Source organism: Osmerus eperlanus, chromosome 5 (assembly GCF_963692335.1).
Source record: "Osmerus eperlanus chromosome 5, fOsmEpe2.1, whole genome shotgun sequence".
NCBI classification, from domain to species: domain Eukaryota; kingdom Metazoa; phylum Chordata; class Actinopteri; order Osmeriformes; family Osmeridae; genus Osmerus; species Osmerus eperlanus.
Window position 1 is genome coordinate 6,026,786 of NC_085022.1, and position 23,828 is coordinate 6,050,613.

Genomic DNA, 23,828 nt, shown 5'->3' on the forward strand with positions numbered 1-23,828 from the left:
TCAACATGGTCCACTTTATTTGAGATTACTCCTAACTCCTTAGTCTTTCTACACAAGGCATTACAGGAAGCAGATGAGGGAAGAAATGAGAGAATACAAGCTGGCTGCACAGCAGCCACTGAGGGAGTTGACTGGCTGCTCAGGTGCACAATGAATTAATGGACTGTGTTTCAATCTAAAGAGACCTCCTTCTCTCCTACTGTTCTTGGAAAGACACCGGTTACTGACCGGCCCAAGCTGTGTTGAGGAGCATGTTTTCAAGTGGGCAATTTCAGAGCTTCTTTACCTTAAAAGGAGAGGACAAACAATTATGTAAGCTTTACCTTGCACTGCACTTACAGGAAGGTGGGATAGTGAGGGATGGGTGAGATAAAAGGGGAGATTATGGAAAGAGGCTTGAAATTAAGGGAGGGAGGGGAGAGAGGACTGTCAGATAGAAGACCACAATGGAATTTAAAGATACATTAATATGAAGCCAGAGAGGGTAACCACAAGTTTGCCGTTGTTAGGGGCAGCATCTCCCCTTATCTTTAGCTAATATGGTTCAAAAACTTTGTTGAAGATGTCAAGGTTCTCTGATCTACATTTAAGAAGAAACAGGGCTATTTCAAGGCCTGAGTGCCAGGATAAACATACAGGTTTGCATGCTGTGCAATTGCAGCAGTTGTGTGTGTCTTAATGTGCGCACTTTTAAACAACTCAGTATCTCATTAACAACATCTCAAACACAAAGCACTTAAAACAGCCTGTAACTGTAAAAAAAAAAAAAAACACAATTGAACATCCTTCAAAGAGAGTAGAGCATGCCTGAAATCTGTTGTAGAAAATAGAGCTTCCCTCTCCTGTCCTGCCTATGCAAGCCAGTGCCCTACAGTTTGGTTTCTATAACTTGAGTATGTGTTTGTGTCCCGATCTGCATGCGTTGGAATGGGGGGGGGCGGGGGTGGCTCAACCGAGTAACTCACACCCCGGCCTCAGGGGCTCAGGGTTGGTGTTGATGACATCATAGCAGTTTCCTGTCGCCTTGCTCTGCCCGTCCCGATCGCTGGTGTCGGACCTCCAGGTGTTTGCTCTGGACACGGTCAAAGTGTTGCAGCAGCTCTCTGTAGTCCATGTGGGCCTGAGCCGCACGCTTGGACATTACTGGCTTGGCTTCAACATATTTTGATTCATCCCTACAGACACAGACAGACATGACTTCATTTAGGCGATTTAGCAGCCTTTAAACGCCCATCATGAAAATGTCAGGAAGGGTGTTGACTCTCTATAAGCACTGTTTCATTTAGCCAATGTGTCTTGTCTTATTCAGGCCTACCACAGTATATCAGACCAAGTGCGTGTGTGTTGTACGTACACGGTCCTCATGAGTTCGGGGTTGGGGACGCAGCGCAGACGATGGGAGAGCAGCTGAAAGGCCTGGCTCTGGGGCAGGAGCATCAGGAGGCCGTACAGAGCCTTGATCAGGTAGGGGTTGTTCTCCACGTCGAGCAGCTGCAGACGAAGGTCTGGGCCAGGGTGAGAAGGGTGGGTGAACGTCAGTGAGGATTAGGGACTCGATAGCACAGTTAAACGTATATATCCGTAGGGGGATTTCCCCTGGGATTCCCCCCTTTTTTGTGGCGTTTCACACCAGTGAACGCCACATTCTTTTTCACGTGGACCATGTTGACAAATGCGTGTGTGTGTGTGTGTGTTTGGTAGAGATTTAAAAGAAAAGTGTATACGTGAAAGTAAGACTCACAGGTGAAAATGGGGCTCTCTATCAGCTGCACCAGCTTATCCACCTCCATGAGGAAATCAACAGTCACCTCTAGGTCTCCACTACACACACTACTGTCAAGGAACACTGCATGGTCTACATCTCGTTAAACATGGATTAAATTAGATTTAACATAATAAAGGGGAAAATACCAACAGCCACAGAAGGTTTTTTTCCTTAAAGGAATTTGGAAACATGTTAGGTGTAGGGTTCTGGACTGGGTCCAGACGAGGAAGGATACAACTTCTGGATAAGATCGTAAGCGTGTTTATAGTTCTGGGTCAGGAAGCAGAGGGAAACCGTGGCAACAGGGTTGTGACACCAGGAACGGTACAGACAGCAGAACAACGCACAGCTCTCCTGCAGGGGGCAACACTCACATCACTACACACATCAAACATCTTAAAAGGCCGGGTAGGTAAATTTAGCAAAACTAGCAATTTTGGCTTGAGTATGAAAGTATCCAAACAAAAATATCCCACCCCCTCCCTTCAAACCCAGCCTGACTACTGGAGGACAACAGGTAAACAGCCCGTCCAATCAGTGCATTCGGTCCGAACGCAATGATTTAATAAACCCCTTCTCAATAATTATGGACACTATGTTGAGGCCGGCATTGGAGTATCAAAGCAATTGAAATAATCTGAAAATATTTTAATTACATAGTAACATTTGAGGGAAATCCCTCAATCTCATATCGTATGAGATTGAGGGATTTCTCATCATATATAATGTACAACAATAGTTGCACCACTCTGGGCAGGGTGTGTGTGGTGACCTGTGTGCGCAGGTCCTTGAGCTGGTTGCGTAGCTGGAAGAGCTCGGCTGAGGTGAGCAGGATGGTATTGAGGGTCTGGACCATGGTGGAGGCAAACTTCAGGTCCTCCTCCTTCAGCAAGATGTCAGCCATGGAATGGAAGATGTTCTCAGCGTGCAGCAGAAGGCACAGCTGCCTAGAGAGACAGAAAGGTAGATCATGTATGCAGTCACACACACACAACTTCTTGTGTTGTGAGGATAACTGATAAGTACTTAGATTACAAAGGAGTAGTCAGATTGGATAAAAGTGTCTGCTAATTGAACACATTATTATTGATCATTTAATTAGAATGCAAGACACCTTTGTCTGAAACTATACATTTGACTTACAAATGTGATCTCAGCGACAAAGGAACCCACTCAGCTAACTTCACATTCAGTCTGTGGTGCTGTCTCGTTGTGCGTATCTACCTGATGATGAAGGCGCCTCTGTTCTCCAGCAGCTTCCTCTCCAAACTGAAGCGCTTCAGCAGGTTGATCATGAACTTGTAGAAGTAGGAGTTCATGCTGGGGGTGGAGGGAGAAGAGTCTGCAGAACAGGGAAGAAGGGGGAAGAAGGGGGACATGGCTCAAGTTATCATTTCTAACTGTGATGCCAATCCCTCAGATGCCAATGTAGCTGCTTCATTTTTGGTACACAGAAAATGTCAAATTGTTTACTTGTGTTGACATTTCATATAAACATTATCTTTAGTGATAAAGTAACATTTTAAAATTGGCTGTGTAGCCTGGCTTGGGATTCGAACTAGCAATCTTTCTGTTAAAAAGATGCACATGTGCACACAGTCTGTGTCAGTCCACTTCCCTTTTAATCAGTCTGTTTTCTCCCTCATCCAGACTGTTTCCTTTCTTGCTTGCGACCCAGTCTCTCTACTCACCTGTTGGCTGCTGCCCAGCCTTGCTCCCCCCTGGAACCTGCAGCTCCAGTTTGCTGTCACATGACCCTGTCGCGTCGGTCTGGCCGGCAGGAGAAGAGGCAATCTCTGCCAGAACCTCCAGATCTTTCAGAATCACCTGGGGACGAGGTCCGGTTGCATAAGGAACATTGTTTAAGGGGACATTCCAATGAAAAAGTCATTAAGTAATCAAAACAATGTTTGAAGTAAAATTAAGAGTTGTAAAAAGCAACCCACAAAACAAATCAGAGCCTCAGAGCTTTGCACTAAAATGGTCTGTTGTACTGTACTAACCTCATCAGACTCATCGGAGAGAGTCTTCAGCAACATGGGAAACAGGCTGTCTGTATGCCGGAACATCTACATTGTAAAAACAGACAGATGGATGAAATTGAGAAATGCTTGTTCTGTCCATGCCACAAGTTATCAAAAAAGGGGTTGTTTAGGAGGTGTGAAGGATTATCTTACAGAGTATATAATTATAAAGTACATGTTTTGAAAAATAATTGTAGAATAACAAGCAGGCACAAATTTGAACACAGTCCAGTGGAGAAACTGGCATTCCCCTTACAATGACTAGAGCTATTAACCTTGAGGTGGTAGTTACTATCTAGACACTAACCCTGAGGTAGTAAAGATAATATCAAGAGATACTAACCCTGAGGTGGTAGAGATAATATCAGGAGACACTAACCCTGAGGTGGTAAAGGTGCTATCAGGATACACTAACACTGAGGTGCTATCAGGACATGCTAACCTTGCGTGGTGTCTTGATGTACAGGTGGTATGCTAACCTTGCGTGGTGTCTTGATGTACAGGTGGTAGAGCCATTTTAGCACAGAAATACGGGTCATCATGCCAGTAGAAGAATCATGCAGGTGTCTGTCCAACACCTGGACAATACCATCCAGGTCCAGACTGACCTGGGAGCGCTCCACACTGGGGGAGATGGAGGGAGGAAGAGAGAGAAACAGATAGGATAGAGAAAGAATGTGGGAAGGACAGAGAAGGATAGGATAGAGAGAGAATGTGGGAAGGAGAGAGAAGTATCGACAAAGCAGGGTCAGTGTCCTGATCGTTTAAGCAAATGATCCATGCCGAGAGGAACTTTATTTGAAGGTTTACATATGAGTCTATCACCAGTCTGGGGGAAATTCAGTAGAGTTGGGTCAGACACATCTGAAGTCATCATAAATCAACAAAAATGGCCAGTTAATGTGGGATTCAGGTGTAGTGTTGTTTGGCTAGGTATGGGTCACCATCTGTCAGTTACATGGATGTATCTGCAGGCCCAAAGTTTACGTTATATTAGGATAGCCGTATTAAATTACATTTATATTTGATTTATGACGAGTGATCATTTGCGGTCAGTTAAGGGCAGTATGCAGACACTTGGGAAGCAGTGACACATGGTCTGGTAATGTCCTCTCATTTGGAATGGAAAAACCATAATTTACTAAATTAAGTACAAAATATAAAAGCTTATGTTGGGATACCCCTTCAGCCCTCAAGGTAGATAGAACTCTGCCATCTCACTTCACTAAGGCACCACACAACACTGGGGAAGCATACTAGAGGGGCAATTAGCACTAGGACAGTATTCTATGAGCAGTAGGGTAGGGCTTGAACCGTTAACATCTATGTAGTACTTATGAGAGAGTTGGAGATGGACAGTGGTGCTCGTCAAACCCTGGCGAGGGGTCACCGTGGCAACAGTGGAGCAATATAAAGGCTTTTGTAGCATCTTTCTTGGCCTCAAAGGGAAAAAACAGCCCAAAAAATAAGTTAATTGCTTGTTAACCAACTAATGGGGTCATTCAAAAGGAATACATCTTGAATGCTAGCTTAGTGAGAAAAGGTCAGTTAACAAATGAATGCCAAACCTGACATTGACAAAGGCCGGACAATGACAAATCTGATGAAGCAAATGCTTACCTTGTAGGAGTAAAGAAGCAGATGTTACTAAAACCAACAGACTCCTGTGACGCGTTTAATACATCTGAAACCAGACAGGAAAGATACAAAATAAAAATTCTTGACTAATTCAAGTAAAATGCTCTAGCGGACACCGACATGATGAAATGTACAAATAACATATTGGCATACACATTTGTCCCAAATGCCAGAACGGAAATGGGAAAAAGGGCTTTTATGTATTGTGCACCGTTATCATGGAATATGTTGCAGAATGATTTAAAACTCAAATAACTGATACCACACTGCTTTTAAATCTAAAATGAAAAAAAATTGAGGCAGGTTACCAAAAATGTCAATGTTTTAAATGAACCAGGTTATGTAACTGACTCTTAACTTTAATTTTTTTTAACTTCTCTTCGGTCTGTAACTATGTGTTTTTATGTTGCTGCCAGTCTTGGCCAGGTCTCCCTTGAAAAGTAGATTTTTAATTTCAATGGGACTCTCCTTGTTAAATAAAGGTTAAAATAAATAAAATAAAACAACAAAACATAGACATGCATTGGCCGGGAATCGAACCCGGGCCTCCCGCGTGGCAGGCGAGAATTCTACCACTGAACCACCAATGCGCTGACTTAACCCTTGTGTTATCTTCAGCTCATTCTGACCCATCAGTCATTGTGACCCACCGTCGTATTGCGACAAATTTACCGCATACAAAAACAAAGTGAAGCATTTTCTTTTAACCGTTGGGCTGTCTCAGACCCCCCACATTGCAAAGGTTAAAATCAAATTATTTTTATTTGTTTTTGTATTGGGTAAAATTGGGTAAACACAACGATGGTTCGTTATGAACCTTTGGGTCATGTGACCCGAAGGCAGCACAAGGGTTAAAAGCCCAATGCATTATGGGGGATTCAAACTAAAGTCTAACAACGCATGAAGGTTGTGACTGACTTTGCAAATAACCTCAGGGGCCAGTTGTTCAGAAAGTTTAATCTGGATCAGAATTATCTGGATTTTAAAATCCCATGTTTTGCTATCCAGGATCAGGTAATCCATTTTACATTTTTACTGGTTTTCAAAGCAACATTAGATTGGATAACCGTCATCCAGATACAAACTTTTCAAGATGACCAAATTCGGATTCCCAGTGTTGTAGATGGGACTATGTATAACAATGTAGGCCCATGTAGTAGGCTAGCCAAGTAAAGAACAGGTTCAATAGCCAGCATGGGGTCATTTTTAAGTGTTTTGATTTGAAGACACAGAAAAAGTCCAAATAAAACAATCCAAACAGTCCAAGCCATCATCTGACCCACCAACAATTGAAACAAACAAATATACATTCTTCACAAATACAATGTGAATATTTTGAGCATGTGTTTCAAAATCTGAAAAAGGCTAAATGTCCTATAGTTAACAAAATTAAAGAACTTTCAAAGTTAGTCTTCGGTTGTCGAGAGACCAGCTTTTTGAAACTATCCTTTTAAGAGGCGGGCTCTTGGTTTGCTGAAGTTGGGAAAGAGTGATTTGTTCCTCTGCCAGAATAATCTGTACTTCTGCTCTTACATATAAATACATTTATATGAATTACATGATACAAATACAGTTTCATTTGACCAATTTCAAGTTTTATTACATTTTGTTCCTGAATCCACCTTGAATCCACCCTTCTGCTGGGATCAGAATGATCTTGATTTTTTAGATCAAAGCTATCCTAATCCTACTAAAAAGTTTTGAACAACACATATTGAAGGTTTGATCCAGATCAAAACCAAAACTGGATTACGTGATCTAATCCACTTTCAGAATCCTTTTTTGATTTTGAACAACCCATTGTCAAGATTTGATCCAATCCAAAAGCCGAAATCCGATCAAATCACTTCTGAACAACTGGCCACTGTGGATTGTAAAAGTACATCTCGAATTTCATTCTTAAAATTTGTAAGCTTGATTGGGACTGCAGCTGCCCTTTCCAGGACATGCAGGGTGCATAAAACCTGAACCGTGACAAATTAGCTTGAATGCACCGATGCCTTAACTACATAATGACAAATGTGCCGTCTCAGTAGCCTTCTAAACTGCCCTACATGCGTTTTTGTTTAAAATGCTGAAATTCTTTGCATTTAGACATCTAAGCATTGGTGGTTCAGTGGTAGAATTCTCGCCTGCCACGCGGGAGGCCCGGGTTCGATTCCCGGCCAATGCATGAGACTCTTTTTAATACGTGTATTCTATCTCTAATAATGAAAGGAATCTGTCATTATTACTGAGAACCACTGAGAAGCAATACCATTTTGATCATCATTTGTATGAATGTGTTTGTTTTAAATAATGATAAATTGCTTTTATGATGTGCATAAGTGACTACAAAAGATTAGGTTGAACACATACTTCAGAGGTGACAGAGAATTTTACCAAAGCCACTGAGAAGAACTGTCATCTCCAGCTGCATCATGGGCATCTATCTATAATTTAAGACATTTTTGTGTGTGTCAACGACATCATCGCAGGCACTGTGCCCTATCTATAATTCCAGGAATTGTGTGTGTGCCACCAATTTGATCACGTATACCGTTATAGTTTTGTAATTAAATAAAATTATTGTCAGAAGTGGGATTTGAACCCACGCCTCCAGAGGAGACTGCGACCTGAACGCAGCGCCTTAGACCGCTCGGCCATCCTGACTGGTGAAAGCAAGTGCCAAAATGTGTTCCACATCCCATATGATGGGTTTATTGATGATTTTACACTTGTATCTTGCCTGAAAGATCATGAGCTTGTTGACTCAGCGGTGACATTAAACCCTGTTTACAAATATTTAGACATCTAAGACATCACAACCTTCATGCGTTGTTAGACTTTAGTTTGAATCCCCCATAATGCATTGGGCTTTTAAGTCAGCGCATTGGTGGTTCAGTGGTAGAATTCTGCTATGCATTGCAACTCTATTTTTCTATGTCTCAACTTATAGTTTAGCAGTTGACATCTGTATTTCCCCAGTTACAATTGTTACTACAGCTATGTTTATGTAGGTGTAGTGAGTGTTAATTACACAAATCAAGTGCTAAAAAAAAGCCTCATGCATTGGCCGGGAATCGAACCCGGGCCTCCCGCGTGGCAGGCGAGAATTCTACCACTGAACCACCAATGCTCAGATGCTAGACCCAGCAACACTGTCGACTACTATCATACTTAACATGCCACAGGGGATAATCACTTACAGCAGTCTTACCATGGGGTTAAACACAAATAATTATCTAACTATAGATACAGGAAATAACTATATAATAAATGTATAATTATTTATTTATGCCAACGGGCGTTAAACTAGTTTAAATTGTCATCAACTATACGATTCAAAGAGAAACTCTTTGCCAAGACACTGCTTTTAACCCCTTGGTGCAGTTTCTAGAAAATACTGTTGATTGGAAAACTACATAATATGAACAGACATGCTGTTGGTCTTCTGTGTGCCATTACAGTTTTTCACAATTGCTAAAACACTAAACCCCATTCTCTAAATTAAATGTTCAGTGGCCTAAACCCATTTGTCGTATCAAACACTCTTTTGGCAAAACTCTAAACACATTCTCAGTCACTAAAAATGTTTTGCACTGTGATGCACTTGTGCTGCAAAATTGTAAACAAAGGCAGCAAAAAGTAAACACAACTACAACACAGTTGTCATCTGTAAAACACCAAAAATGTAAAATGTAATTTAATGACATGATTTTCTACTTATATGATATACAAGGATTTGAATAACTACCGAAAAACTGCATCTTCACTGGAATCTACTTAAAAACAATATCTTAACCTTTTCACATTCTCAACAGCTCCTCGTTAGTATAGTGGTCAGTATCCCCGCCTGTCACGCGGGAGACCGGGGTTCAATTCCCCGACGGGGAGAGCTACTTTTTGATTTTCCCTAAGTTAGTACTGTAGGCTAGGGCTGCAACAAACAATTATTTTGATAATCGACTAATCTAACGATTTATTGACCAATCGTCAAGACAATGCCATTCACTATTTACTTCACTTTACTAACAAGTAACTTATTAACTGATGCAGCATTCTGCCTAACATATCCTTTTGTCACATGAATATGGAATCAGAATCAGTATTATTCAGGGCTCTAGAGTGCGACCAATTGTGCGACCAAATGTGTACGGGTGCGACTAAAAAAATTCTTAGGTCGCACCGGTGCACCTGTCCTCGCATCCGCTGTCTCTCCACGAAAGAAGCGTTTGTTCTACTTTGACGGAACTCACTCATGGTGGGATCATATTGTGGTCTAAACCAATCAGAGACAGAGATGGGGCGGGTCTTTGCCTCTGATTGGTTGTGGTCCAGATATCCCTTTAGGCCTACAATGCTGCGAGTTGTGATTGAAATTGCTACCTGAAGACTAGCGAACCAGTAAACGCAGAGCTGAGACGAGGAACAATGAAAAGAAATCGACCTATTGATAGTTTCTTTTTAAAGAAAAGTGGGCCTGTTCCCCCCAACACTCTCCCCGGTCAATGCTCCGACAAAAGCCCAGACATGGAGCCACCACGCCCTGGTCCTTCGTCGGAGATGGCCGACTCAGAGACGGAGGTAGAGCCTAACGAGCCTGAGCTAGCGACTCAAAATAAAAAGGAAAAAATATATTCCTTTCGGAAAGAGTGGTTAGACCGGTTTCCCTGGTTAAGGTTTGACAAGGAAGAGAAGGCAATGCACTGCATTTACTGTAACATGTGGCCAGAGCATGGCAGGGAACAGTGCATTTGTAAAAGGATCAACAACGTTTCGAATTGAAACGCTGAAAAAGCACAACATTTCAAAAAAACACACTTCATGCCGCGATACGTGTGTGACAGTGGCCCCTCTCCCCGCTGCATTTCAGCGGCAAGCAGCAGCTCTCAGGTCCTCAGCAGAATCAGAAATGATCATTAAATTCAACGTTGCCTATAATCTCGCCAAAGAAGAGCTGCCCTTCACAAAGTTTAAATCAGAAATAATTCTGATGAAGAAAAATGGATTAGACGTGAACCCAACGTACAGTAATGACGTTGCATGTGCCCAATTTATTGCACATGCAATGCGACACATAAAAAAAAAAGACGACCGTTGCCATCGCGAATTCCACATACATGTCGTTTATGATTGACGGTGACACAGACATTTCCACGAAGGAGTGTGTGATTGTCTACAGCAGGATCTTGAGTATAGGGAGACCGCTCAATATTCTAATTGGACACATTGAAGTGGAGCATGGTCATGCACAAGGTAAGTGTACCCTATGTTAAGGCCTACCAACAATATAGCATGATCTATGAAATCTTAAGCAAATTGTATAGACCCAAAATATTATTAAAAAATCCAAAATAAAAATCTAAGTAAGCCTTGATCACATGAAAAATATTGACCTGGCAAGCTATAGGCTAGTGACCTGCATGATCATTTCTTTGTTTAGGAATCTATGCCGCCACAAAGAAAGCATTTGCTGCGTTTGGGGATCAGTGTGGAGACTGGCTTGAAAAAACAGTTGCACTGGGGGCTGATGGTGCTGCAGTTAATCTTGGTAGCAAAGGGGGAGTTATAGCCCTTTTACAGAAAGACGCAGGGGATTTCATCATACCCTTTCACTGTATGCCACACAGGTAGGCTTAAGACTTGTACCTGACATCCCAATGCACATTGTATGCTTTTGTGTATTTTCTTATAAAGAGGTATATGTAAATTAATTGAGATGTCTTTACAGATTGGAATTGGCCATGTTGTCGGTCCAGAAGGACAATGCAATGATCCGTCAAGTTTATGATATGCTACATTTGGTGTGGAAGACCTATCATTTTAGTCCCAAATCAATGAGGGACCTGAAGGCCATTGGAGAGGACCTGGGAGTGGATGTGTTAGTCCCTGGTGGGGTTAAAGGAACACGATGGCTTCCACATGTCTCCAGGGCCCTGGAGACCTTCCTCAGACCTGGACAGAATGGCCAACAAGGCCAGTTCACTGCAGTCCACTGTCATATGGACCATTTGGCAGGGTCCTCTACCAATGCAGATGTTGCAGGCCGAGCCACAAAGGTGAGTGGGGATTTCCACAGGGAATTCATTAAATTATTGCCACTTTAACTTCAGTAATTTTCCCCCCAGAATTTTTCGTTTATCCATGTTGTATCTGAATAGTTGCTGTGGTTGTATGATACAGGTCAAGAAATCAATAGAAGATGGCACTTTTGTGGCTTTTTGTCACTTTCTGGCTGATGTTTTTGCTGGAATAACCAAGTTTAGTCTCCTACTTCAGAAAAATGAGACCATCCTACCTCAGGTAAGGGAGATGAATGGGATATAATTTTTACTTATATTTGTTATTAGCTTCAGCTGTATTTGTAATAGTGCTTGATATGTCTAAACAGGCAGTTTGTGCTCTTGAAAAACTGCTGGTGACCACAGAGGTGATGACCTTAGGCTGCAGAAGAGGCAGCAGGGTGAAATGCCAATCTACACATTCCAGGTACATTTATGGTTTCGTTTCAGATATAGGAAATACTCTAATAAACAAATATTTATAATATCGAACTCACAATGTGTGTTTATTCTTTATGTCACACACAGACAGTTACACTCAAAGGGGAAGTGTCTAAGCTGGCAGAAGATGGTACTGCTAACACTAAACTTCAAAGAGCAATGGAGCCAACAATCCAATCCACTGTCAAACATTTGAAATCAAGATTCTGTAGCCTCCTAGGCAAGTGTACTCTGTCTTATGAACACATTGATAGATCAGAAATTCTATTACTCATTTATTAAGATGTCTTTATCCTTCCAATAGGAGAGGATGATGCCAAATCTTCCACAACCAAAGCTGTCAAATGCTTCAACATCTTCAACTATGACAGCTGGCCTGAAGACCAAGAGGAGTTAGTGGACCATGGTGCTGATGACCTTGCATTCCTCTTGGATCACTTCTCCCCTGTCCTCACAAGGTAGCATGATGGACAAATGCACAGTACGTGTGCTGGTAGCAATCCTGTTAATTTAAACACTGATTGGCTGTTTAATCCATGTCAATTCCAGAAATGGCGTCAACACTGAGCTGGCAAAAGAAGAGTTTGTCGGCCTGAAGCTGTTAATCGCCAGGATGTTCAAGGACAAGACCTACCTCAGCCTTTGGGAGCTGATGTTAACCAGAGAGCCATACTGTTCAGAGTACAAGGTTTTACTGTTTTCTTTTTTTATGAGATTTCGATTTCAATGTCAACTTTGATATCTAAGACAACGTTGACAGCTTGTACATCCCAAGTTTTAATGTGTTTTGTATGTTTTTCAGAACATACTGAACCTTGTCCACATTCTGCTGGTCCTCCCTGTGTCATCTGCTATTTGTGAGAGAGGATTCTCTTCACAAAAGAGAATAAAATCAGATACCAGAGCATCCCTTCACACAGACACAGTGGAAGATCTGATAAGAATCAGTGTGGAGGGGCCCAGTTTGGAGGATTTTGATGCTAGAGAAAGTGTTGCAAGCTGGTTTGGCCAAGGCAAAAGGGCAAGAAGGCAAAATTATAAGTGTTGGCCTTCTGAGGGGCATGCAACAGCAGGGGGGGACCCGTTATAAGACATCAAATGTTGGGTCTTAGTTCAAGGAAGCACTTTTGAAATGTTTTATTTTGCGTAAAATGTTTGCCAGCAGTGAAGCACTTTAAACATTTATTTATTTTTATTTAAGATTTTATATACAGTATAATTGTGCTTCAAATAAAAAATATGTTATTTACCGACACCTTATTCTTGTTTTAAATGATTTACATAGTATATATACATATAATAGATATATATAAATGTATATGGAGCGTGATAAAAAATTACCTTGAAATTGTGGCGTTAAAGGCGACGCAACAAACAATTTGGGTGCACCTAAATTTTGTGCTGGTGCACCTAAATAAAAAAGTTAGGCGCACCAGTGCAACCAAGGCAAAAAGTTTGTCTAGAGCCCTGTTATTACTAGCCCATTTTATAGAAGTTTTTAACAACTGGTGTCGCTAACAAAAGCTATCCCAGCTAGTTGTGTCCTCTTGTGCCGAGAAGTTTCCATATGCAAGATACTATGCCACGGCCAGATGTGGGTTGACCATTGTATGCAGATGTACTGATATGTAATTGGTGTTTATCTTGCCAAATATGCATCTTTACTGCTTATAAGTGAATTTACATTGCTTGTTTTTTTTTTCTTTTCCTGACTCTGTTGCCTTTATTGTGTTGGACGCCTGCCTGTCTGGGAATATGGGGTGGGGAGAAGGGTTTTAGGGATGGGGGGGGAGGAGAGGAGGTCATCCTTTATTTTAATTTTTTGTATCCCTGCAGATCTATGATCTCCTCAACGAAATAGGGTGAGGCAGCGGGGTGAAAAGTTTACAACTGTGTATTTTCATTTGTGATGTCTGTACTACCTGTATGTTGTAAACCAAAAATGTATAAATACAACGTAAAACATAAATAAAAATAAAAAGTTTCCATATGCACGTTGTGCTCCCACGAAAAGCAAGTACCAATCTTCATGTATTACACACAACAGCATTTATTGTTGGACATTTTGTAAAACTTTCCCACACTGCTAGTTCGGCTTCGTTTGCAATCTGACATTCCCATAAGCACCGTGTCGTCTCGTCTTCCATTGGATTGCATTCGGTAGCATTACAGTCGAGCGCTACAGCGCCGCATTGATCAAATCACATTATTGCTGGCCCTTAAAATAGGTCAAATTAAATCAAACGACTTGTCGACAAAATAAATATTTGTCTATTAGTTTTTTATTGTCGACGTTGTCGATAATGTCGACTAATCGTTTCAGACCTACTGTAGGCATAGGCGTAATTCTATGGGGACACCCCCCCCCCCAGCGTAATTCTATGGGGACACCCCCCCATTTCTTCTGAAATACATGTTTCCTTTATACCTTTGTACTCTTGTGCACCGTCAATGAGTGAGTTCGGAGCGCGAAATCAGACAGAAATTTGGCACATATTTATGGATGGTAAATATCCAGTATTTGGCTAACATAATCCCTTAGATAACGACTAGGTGAATTTCGAATTGTAGAATTAGTGCAGATTTCGATTTGCTAGTAATCTATACCGATGCTGGAATCAGTGTTTCCCACAGATTAGAAAGCTATTTGTGGCGGGGGGGGGGGTCGAAATAATTCACAAAATCAACAACAACAAACAAATAATTTCTGCATATGCACGCTAGTGCTAAATAACTATTTAACTGGTCGGCTCCATGACACCGGGTAAGTAGCTAGCTCCTGAGACTTCTCACCAAAAGAATGAAGGGGAACCTTCGATTATGTCCGTAGGTACCTAGCGAAAAGTAGCCTCAACTTTCCTTGACCTTAGCTACGGCACTAATGCTGAAGGCTCGCTGATATAGCTGTCGGTCTTACTAGAACGGCGTAGGTATGCATCGTTGCTAACGTGTGCTGACGTTGTGATTGTGCTTATGTGAGAAAGACGGAGAGACGGAGGGAGAGCAGGGAAAGGAAATGCAGCTGAACGAATACGCTGCGTGTTTTTACCTAAATAGTGTAATTTTTTTGTTTGTTGACGAAACACAATATGTGGCGGCCGGTGTTGATTCTGTGGCGCACCGCCACGAATTAGTCTATGTGTGGGAAACACTGCTAGAATCATTAGTGAGTATATGTTGGTTTGACGATCAGATGGAATAAAAGGCCTTGTTGTGTTGTACAATGACAAACATTCATCTTTTATTTTGATAAAAACTAAAATAAAAATGTATGCGCCAATACAGAAAGTCCCCAGCTGTCCCCCCCAATGTGTGATTGACTATTTCGCCCTTGACTGTAGGAGTTTCATTGTTAGTTAGCTATTCTGTAATGATCAAACTATTTTAACCCTTGTGCTGCCTTCGGGTCACATGACCCAAAGGTTCATAACGAACCATCGTTGCGTTTACCCAATACAAAAACAAATAAAAATAATTTTATTTTATTAACCTTTGCAATGTGGGGGGTCTGAGACAGCCCAATGGTTAAAAGAAAATGCTTCACTTTGTTTTTGTATGAGGTAAATTTGTCGCAATACGACGGTGGGTCACAATGACTGATGGGTCAGAATGACCCGAAGATAACACAAGGGTTAAAGAAAACAGATGGCCAACTTCTTGTCTAAAGGGTTTAATATAAACAATTCTCTCGTAAAAACTACTTTGGAAGCACAAAGAGCAAATATCCTACTCACCCAGGCGTTTAAGGCAGTACATGTTTTTATTACAATACAATCTTTGTTTATATGAATAAAGACTCCATTCATCAAAATGAAAGGGTAGAGATCTAATATAACTGCAGGACCAAGCAATCATCCCAACCAGCTTTACACAAAGCTACCAGCTCTGTTTCTAACTCCTCCCTAAAAAAATACACTGAAGACACCTCCCACTTTCCAACAACCACCCTTCCTCCTTCTTCGCTCCCTCACCCCTCCTCCTCCACCTCCTCCTTTCCCACAACTACTGCTCCTCACTCCTTCTTACTTACTTCTTCCCACTTATTTTGAATTCGCCAGGGTAAAAAAATCAAGTTTCTAAGCATTGGTGGTTCAGTGGTAGAATTCTCGCCTGCCACGCGGGAGGCCCGGGTTCGATTCCCGGCCAATGCATGAGACTCTTTAACACTCGTTTTGTGATATCACTCAAAATACACGATCATAACTGTAGTAACAATTGTAATGAGCGGGTACCATTTCTAGAGTAATTGCAAATTATGCGTGTGGACACCCATATATGTATACTCAAATCAACTGCCAAACTATTAGTTAGTTGTCAACTTTTACTAGACAGCCGGAACACACAACTAGCTACATAAAGGAAATGTATTGGAGCCCCGGCGTCCTGTGTGGTGGGGATTCTACCACTGAATTCACATTGTATGCTATTTTATATCTTACTACAGACATTACTATGGAGGCACCGGCCTGTATGTAGCCTTAAATTAATTCCATAATCTGAACAAAAAAGTAATGTCAGAAGTGGGATTTGAACCCACGCCTCCAGAGGAGACTGCGACCTGAACGCAGCGCCTTAGACCGCTCGGCCATCCTGACTGATTGGCAATGATGCTAACACTGGGGACTGTGAAGACATACCTAATGGGTACTAGCATTAGTCTATAGCAATTATTGCTAAATATATTATATCTCGGATTCCATTACCAGCCAATGCAAGATGTTCATCAAATTTGCATCAATTGACTCTACAGACAACACTGTGTCCCAAATCAAACCACTAATGACTTAAAAAACATCCCTAAAGCCGACAACCACTTTCAACAAGAAAAGTTTTGACCAGATTCATTCCTTTGATTTGAACATCTTTAGGACCTGTTAACACTAGAAGCGAGAGGGGTCATTTTGATCCTGAGGCTATTTTGCGTTTCTTACATTCCAAGGCTGATATTCTCTTTTCTATCAGCAGATGTTTCAAGGGCTCCCGTTTGTGAGTCTTCTGATATTCAGACAAAGTTTAATATATAGTGTATAAATATACCTAATATGTATAGTATATACACGTGTAAAATGATAAGAATTTAATTATACGACGTGCATTTGTTTCACATACATTTGTCTGTAGACATTGGTATAATGGCTCCTACAGTGAATGGAGAGATATATTTTATTTAATTCTAATTCCACTTAGTACTGCTAGTTTATGTACCCTTAGTATAGATAGTCCACATATTTAAATTTTAGGTCCCTATATGTTTATTGTATGCACCTTCCTGCCAAAGCAAATTCCTTGTCTGTGCAAACTTTGATGGCGAATAAATCCCATTCTGATTCTGATTATAAGCGCAATTCTTATGTCCCATTATTTTAGAGCGGCCACAATAATTTACGATTGCAAATAAGATATGTTTTGTAAAGCAGACAAACGTAACTAATAAAAGCATTTTTGCATGTATTCAAACATGAGTCTAACGAATCATTGTCAATTTTCATTGGTGATTTTATTGGCTAATCAACGTATGTAAGGCAAATTAGTGGATACTCAAACTATAGTTTGCAATCATTAGATCTATGAAGGAGCTATTGAAATTGTCTCATAAACATTCAAGGACCTGATAGATCCAGCTATCCTGGGAAAAAAAAGTTGTTCTTTATTTACTGACAGGGCACGGTCCAAGTATTGCAAAAATGAGAGAAGTGTAGCATATTAGTCTGGAACTTCTAAGCTAGAAGCTACAATCTCTGCTTGCTGTCCCGTTTATCCTGCTCTCAAATGTTTGCTCCCTGAACAATAAATTGGACTGTGGCTTGTGCACATCAACACGAAATGGGGATAAAACTCTATGCTAGTTTCTAATTAGGCTACTGCTCATCGCTGGAGGAGTTTTGACTGTCGTGTTCACACTTTTAGTTTGGTTCTCTTGGATCCCTTAGTCTGGACCAAAAAATTTAATTATAGCCTATAGTCCTGGTTCGCTAACAGAGCAATCGCATCAAAGTTTGTTTTCATCGAACCAAACCTGCCAAGTGTGAACACACCCTTAAATGCAGACTATTTTATTTACCACTGCTCTAATCCGCCCCCACCTTAGCTAGGCTACTAAAACCTCATCTCTGTTATGCTATTCCCCGCATACAGAAAGCTAAATGAAATGTATTCTTGAGCTGTAAGTAGCCTATCAGAATGGAATGCTTGGAATGTTGGGTTACTGGAATAGAAGCAACGCAATCGAGACCAAGACGAACATTTTTACATCCGAACTGTTGTCTATGTGGTCCAAATATTGAGGAATCCTTAGGAGTGGGAAAATAATAATAATATATATGAGAGAGAACAATAGTTTGTGCTCGCCCAAGGCAAGCACACCCCAATTAGAGAAAACCACTCACCGTTGCCGTCTGCCTCTGTCTTGGGTGGGCTGTCCTGTTTCGGAGGAGTGCTTACTCCATCCTCTTCATCTTCATCATCCTCTGGGGTCACCAGCTTCATCAGACTGTGGTTGCAGGCACTGGCAGCTTCCTTGGTGCCTGGACAGGAGTGCTTAAGAACCACAACCTGAATCATATGCAATTAGTGATAACACAACTCTGAAACCATCTAAACCCGAAATGTTTTTGTTTTTTTTAATCGGTGAAAACATTTTTTATTATTCCTCCGCATTACAACTTCTAGCGGCTAATATGGAGTATGTGAATGGAGAGAAATGTCAGAGAGAAGGATACTCTTCTTGCGGTCGTCGTAGGAGAGGCAGGGGAGAACAGCAGTCAGGATGCCAGAGGAGTAGGGCAAAACCACCCTGCCTGCCAGCTGAATGAACTCCCTCATCCATGTCATAGCTGTCAGCTGGATCAGGTCATTGGCTAGGAGAGAGGGAAGAATGAGAAAAGGGGAAGATAAGGGCATAAGACCAATGAGTAACAGTATGAACAAAAGTAGCAGACAGAAAGATACACAATGTCCCTTACTTAGTTTGGACTCGTCAGACACCTGGCAGTGGATGACCAGGATGTTGGCCATCTCTGCAAACTTCACGCTGGAGGGAGTTTTCTTGATCTCCTTCAGGAACTCCCCCAACACCACCTCACACCTGTGTGGGGTACAGACAGGGTCGGACTGGGACTGGGACTTATCAAACCGACGATGGAACTGTTTAAAGTAAGAAGCCGAGCCCGCCACACCAGGCTAGCTAGCTAGCTAGTTTGCTAGCTTGCCTGCCACGGACAACGTTTCGAGGAATGACAAGACAACTTAAACGAAGCTACGCTTACTGGCATTGATAGACATATTACATTATCTGCCTGTTGTCGGACTTGTCAGTCTTAAACCAAGTTAGCGCCATCTATTTTGGCCAGCAAACTTACATTTCCATTGATTAGGCCCTCTGGTTGATCAGAGAAGATCGACTGACAGCTAGACTAGCTAGCTCTGACATAAAGAGCTACATTTGCTAGATGTAGTTAGCTCTAGCTTCATGGTTTGTGGCAATTCATTTCAACCCACGATAAATACTTTCAGAAACAATGTCAATACCATTAGATTACTGAAACAATTTAATAGAGCAACTGAAACTGCGAAAATAAATAAATAAAACGTTAGATAAAATTATGCCGATAGTAGTCAAAAAATTATCAGGCCTAACTTGTCTCGCTAAAATTAATGGACGAAGCGCAGGCATACAAAGGTAAGTTTTCTGCTGAGTTGAGAGCTGTCTCGAGTTATAACCTATTGAGTTAAAGCTGGGTTAGGCAAGTTGTGCAATGCTAGCTATTTTAGCTTATATTTGACACGATTCAAACCAAAATATCACACCCCCTCCCTTCAAAGCGATTCCCTCAAAACTAAAGTAACGCGCATTGAGTGCAGGGGCAGAGTGCGTGCAGGTAGATGGGTAGACAGACAGCCCGTCCAATCATTAGTCTCGGAACGGTCTTAATGATTTCTAGTGTTTATTACAGTCCTGCGACGCCCACAGATGTCGGATTGATTTAATATTACCCTCAAACCTTTAGATGTATTGGTTGCTATTAAGATGTGACGTTTATTTAGGCAAATATGACAAAATGTGCTTTTTTAAACACATGAGATACCCTGCCTTTAAATGCCACCTACCAGCCAATCAAGAACAACAGCAGCTGGTTTTATGTGCCTAGTTATGGTTTGTGAAAAGCCTCAAAGGAAAGAGAATTCAAATGGCCACCACAACACAACTATCAATTCACAAACAAGGTTTATTCCAGTACACAGCTACTACACCTGTTACAGCATTGTACGGCTCCTGTACTACATCATACATCACACAACATTGTACAGTACTACATAATACACCTTGTTTGTGTATCGATTTGAATTAGGATTTGGTGGTCATTTGAACTTCCATTATTTTGAGGCTTTTCACAAAACACAGCTCACCATATAAAACAGTTGGTTGTTTTTAATACATAACACAGAACATACACGTTTGTCTGTTTTGTGGGACAGAGGGAAGGATGTTGTTCAAGCTTCAATCAAATATATTGTTTGTATGATATGATTTTGGTACAATTAGGAAAGTGTTCCCTCAGGAATGTTATCATGGTCATACAAGTTGTTGGTCTGTGCACATAAAAGACAAGAATAGAGAAATAGATAACAGTATCTTACGTCCTTCGAATCTCCTTGCCGTTGTCTCCGAGGATCTGGAAAAGGCCATCCAGGATCTCAGGAAGGTAATCCAGCAGGTTGATGTCTGGGACAGACTCCAGAACCAGGATCTAGACATGGGAGAGATGACCAGCCAGGGATTAAAAGGACTAGCAGAGCAGAAAAACATATTCTTTCTCCGTCCAACACAACCACAGTCATATCTCTTTACAAACTTGAGATCGGATTAGATACAAACACAGAACATTTAGTTTATTTTGTAATTCCAGCCATGTATGTACTCACCCAGGAGATGATGAACTGGCGAGCGTACTGGTTGTTGGAGTAGATCCTCTCACGCAACAGAGGCACGAAGGCCACCAAGTCAAACTTGTTACTCTCTGTCACAATGTCCTGGAAACAAACATGGATTCAACACCACAAGATGTTCAAATATTAACAGATTCAAAAGGTCTAATGTATATTAAGTAAGAAAAACCATAATCGCAAATTAATAAATTGTAATGCAATTCCAAGAGACATTTTTGTTCCTGATATCTCACAGCTTTGTAAAACAGGAATATTTGCTACATGATACAGCTAACTATGTGTAACCAATTTTATAGCTGTGTAACCAGTAGGTATCACATGCTGTTAGATAATCTTCTGTCTTATCTAGCTGCCCACTCAAGCTTTATCTAGTTCCACACAAATCAACATACTGTACAAAGAACATGAAAAAATCCAGTTAAATGGCACTACAGAGCGGTCTCACTTTGCCAATGCTTTTCACAATGAATGTCTGTGCATATTAAAGTTTGTGTGTGAATATGATGAATAATTTACTGTATATAAACAGATTATTGTATATGTAGGTGTGTATTGTTTGTGTTCCTGTAATGGGTACTTCCTTGCAGATATAACTAAACAGTAATCCAGATCCCTTTTACTCCAGCGAGGATAATAATCCTAAAAGTGGCCAATTCAGGACTACTGTAATTGCCTATAAACTTTTCATTTTTATTTTTTTTCTACACATTGTAGAGCATTCCTTCCCCCAGACCATGCAGTCCAAGATAATATATTGACATTGCACTTTCCAGTACATTTCTATTCTATACCCTGTGCTAGATGAAAGACCATCAGATTTTCACTTCAGTAGGATATAGCAGATGAGATATTCAGTGTTTTGAATCGTAGGACTGGATCAACATACATAAATCACATGCAAGTCACTGAGGTGCATTGATTTGCTTCACAGCTGGCGCAATTGAGGGACTTATCAGTAGTTTTTTTTGTTTTGTCTGTAACTTCATCGGACCAATTACTATTTGCAAATACTGTCAATCAGCCCTGCTGGTTCAGATAGCTCACCTTCAAGAGTCTGTCGAGGAGCTCCGAGCCACTCTTCACGTTGGGATCTGGGTCCGCCGCCAACTGGAAGACGACAACGACAACAACAACAATCAAGATAATCATCATCTTCTAAAGATGTCGCGTAGAGCTCACGTCAGCTATAGATTGTCAGTTGTCTAGACAACATTCACCTTGCTAAGTCCATCAAAGAGCACGTTGAAGTGAGGCAGCACAGCCCCTCTGGCCACCTTCACTATGTTGTAGAGAGCCTCGCAGGCGTAGTAGCGCAGACGGCTGTCTGAGTCATTGAAACATGTGAGCACTGGCTCAATCAGCTCCTTTAGGTACAGCCCCGAGTCCTGCACACACACACAAACACACGTTTACATGTGGAAATAGCAAGTAAACTCACTACACTAAACACACACAGTTTAACCAATTCAACTTGGTTACACCTGAATGGGACTGAGACAGGCCTACCTTGCCCAGGGCGATTGAGCAGGCTGCCAGGCCAATGAGCCCTCCCTTGCGGCTGTGAGGGTGCTGGGACAGGGCAAACTCTGAGGCCAGGATCTGGATAACATGTCTGATCTGAGTAGAGTTATTCTGCGCCACAAACTCTCTCACCAGCCTGGTGAAAGAGACAAGACAGCCAGAGCTGTTTAAAAGAACTATCCCAAATTAATGTAAGTTAATCATTTTCTTTTTTACTGACATTATGGGTGGAATGTTACATATAAGATTGAGTATATACACAGGTAGAGAAGAGGTGATTATACAGGAATTGACAACAGGCCCCAAGTAAATCAGCCTCATATGACTAGACAAGAATGGCACCTAAATACAGAAACAGAAACTGTTCCAGACAGAAATGCAACCTAGTGAAAGATTCGTATTTAGCAACACATTCAGGGAGCGGGTGAACAAAATAGCTTTCCCTTCACAGCATTTCTGGGCATTACTGTTAGCATTGAACATTATGTCATGGCAGATGGTCACATGAGTTCTCAGGAGATAGGAGTTCTGCCCACCCATGCAGTCTCTGGGTAAGGAAGTTGAGGACATGTTCTACTTGTAGTTTTACGATATCAAAGACTCAATAATTTGTAGCAGACGATAGGAATTTGAAACAGGACAGCATAAGTGACAGGCAGTATAGTCCTTTCAAATCTACACACAAAAAAACCTTTTCAGGTTTCAACTTGATCAAATGCGCAAGAGACAACTTACTTTTCTATCTCGAGTGCAGCAACCTTCCTCTTTTCGTATAGTTTGTCATTCAGAGCTCTAACGATGTTGGGTGTCAAAGGCGAGAAGTCCTTCTCTGTGTTCATTATCAAATTGATGCGGGTGATCTATGTGAGAATTAGCTCAGGTACAGAAGTACTCTTCACGATGTCAATTAGAAACAACTTGTGCAAGGAAATGTTCAAGAATGCAAAATCTTTTACCTAAAGTCTGTCTAGTTTAAATGTTTTGATGTATTCGTAGAAGAACTGCATCACTCAGATGTTGGCAACATCCATCTATTCGCGTTCGACACAAAGTGAAACAACAGCTACACAACACCTAAACTTATCAACACGTGCACTTGAGGATTTATAAACTAATGGTTGGATACTGTTACAACGCCAACGATTATTTTAGATAGCGAATAGCTCGGGTTACGAAATAACATTCACTTAACTATACTAACATCCTTGATTTAGCTTTCAACTAGCGTGCTATTTTAACCTATTTATATCACCACTTTCGGAATTTGAGTAACCTGTGACAAGAGTGCGTGGACGAGATGTTGTTATAGTCTCGAGGAGAGGATAAAGACAATATATCAATGCCTTGATCATGTAGCCATATTTCCCGGCTCACATGATTTCCTTGTCGGGTAGCATAGTCAAATACCGAGCTTGCGATCCGGGCTGCGTTCACTGACTACGTATCGTT

At 41.3% G+C, this 23,828-nt stretch overlaps 1 protein-coding gene and 7 non-coding genes across 8 annotated transcripts; 3 read left to right on the forward strand and 5 right to left on the reverse strand.

The window, feature by feature from the left end:
- vac14 (vac14 homolog (S. cerevisiae)) lies at window positions 1-23,775 on the reverse strand. Its single transcript, XM_062461402.1, has 20 exons — window positions 23,336-23,775; window positions 23,115-23,239; window positions 22,365-22,515; window positions 22,076-22,243; window positions 21,903-21,965; window positions 20,835-20,942; window positions 20,550-20,659; window positions 18,875-18,996; window positions 18,632-18,769; window positions 18,299-18,436; window positions 5,410-5,473; window positions 4,269-4,413; window positions 3,769-3,834; window positions 3,457-3,592; window positions 2,990-3,107; window positions 2,538-2,712; window positions 2,001-2,119; window positions 1,742-1,821; window positions 1,355-1,505; window positions 1-1,175 (listed from the first exon to the last, which is right to left on the reverse strand). Exons 2-20 carry the CDS (start codon window positions 23,216-23,218, stop codon window positions 1,004-1,006), a joined length of 2,328 nt encoding a protein of 775 aa, XP_062317386.1. The 5' UTR covers window positions 23,219-23,239; window positions 23,336-23,775; the 3' UTR covers window positions 1-1,003.
- trnag-gcc (transfer RNA glycine (anticodon GCC)) lies at window positions 5,947-6,017 on the reverse strand. The gene has a single exon. It is a non-coding gene; the product is annotated as a tRNA-Gly (tRNA).
- trnag-gcc (transfer RNA glycine (anticodon GCC)) lies at window positions 7,530-7,600 on the forward strand. The gene has a single exon. It is a non-coding gene; the product is annotated as a tRNA-Gly (tRNA).
- trnal-cag (transfer RNA leucine (anticodon CAG)) lies at window positions 7,997-8,079 on the reverse strand. The gene has a single exon. It is a non-coding gene; the product is annotated as a tRNA-Leu (tRNA).
- trnag-gcc (transfer RNA glycine (anticodon GCC)) lies at window positions 8,475-8,545 on the reverse strand. Its single transcript has one exon. It is a non-coding gene; the product is annotated as a tRNA-Gly (tRNA).
- On the forward strand, window positions 9,232-9,303 carry trnad-guc (transfer RNA aspartic acid (anticodon GUC)). Its single transcript has one exon. It is a non-coding gene; the product is annotated as a tRNA-Asp (tRNA).
- trnag-gcc (transfer RNA glycine (anticodon GCC)) lies at window positions 15,993-16,063 on the forward strand. The gene has a single exon. It is a non-coding gene; the product is annotated as a tRNA-Gly (tRNA).
- On the reverse strand, window positions 16,425-16,507 carry trnal-cag (transfer RNA leucine (anticodon CAG)). The gene has a single exon. It is a non-coding gene; the product is annotated as a tRNA-Leu (tRNA).
- Window positions 23,776-23,828: the final 53 nt, after the last annotated feature.

Excerpts from the sequence above, each read along its gene's own strand:
- vac14 (XM_062461402.1), bottom strand. The coding sequence starts at position 23,218 with ATGAACACAGAGAAGGACTTCTCGCCTTTGACACCCAACATCGTTAGA. Across the intron at positions 18,997-20,549 it reads GGCAAGGAGATTCGAAGGAC|GTGTGAGGTGGTGTTGGGGG; the intron begins GTAAGATACTGT and ends TACCCCACACAG. Across the intron at positions 3,835-4,268 it reads ACATCAAGACACCACGCAAG|ATGTTCCGGCATACAGACAG; the intron begins GTTAGCATACCA and ends TTTACAATGTAG.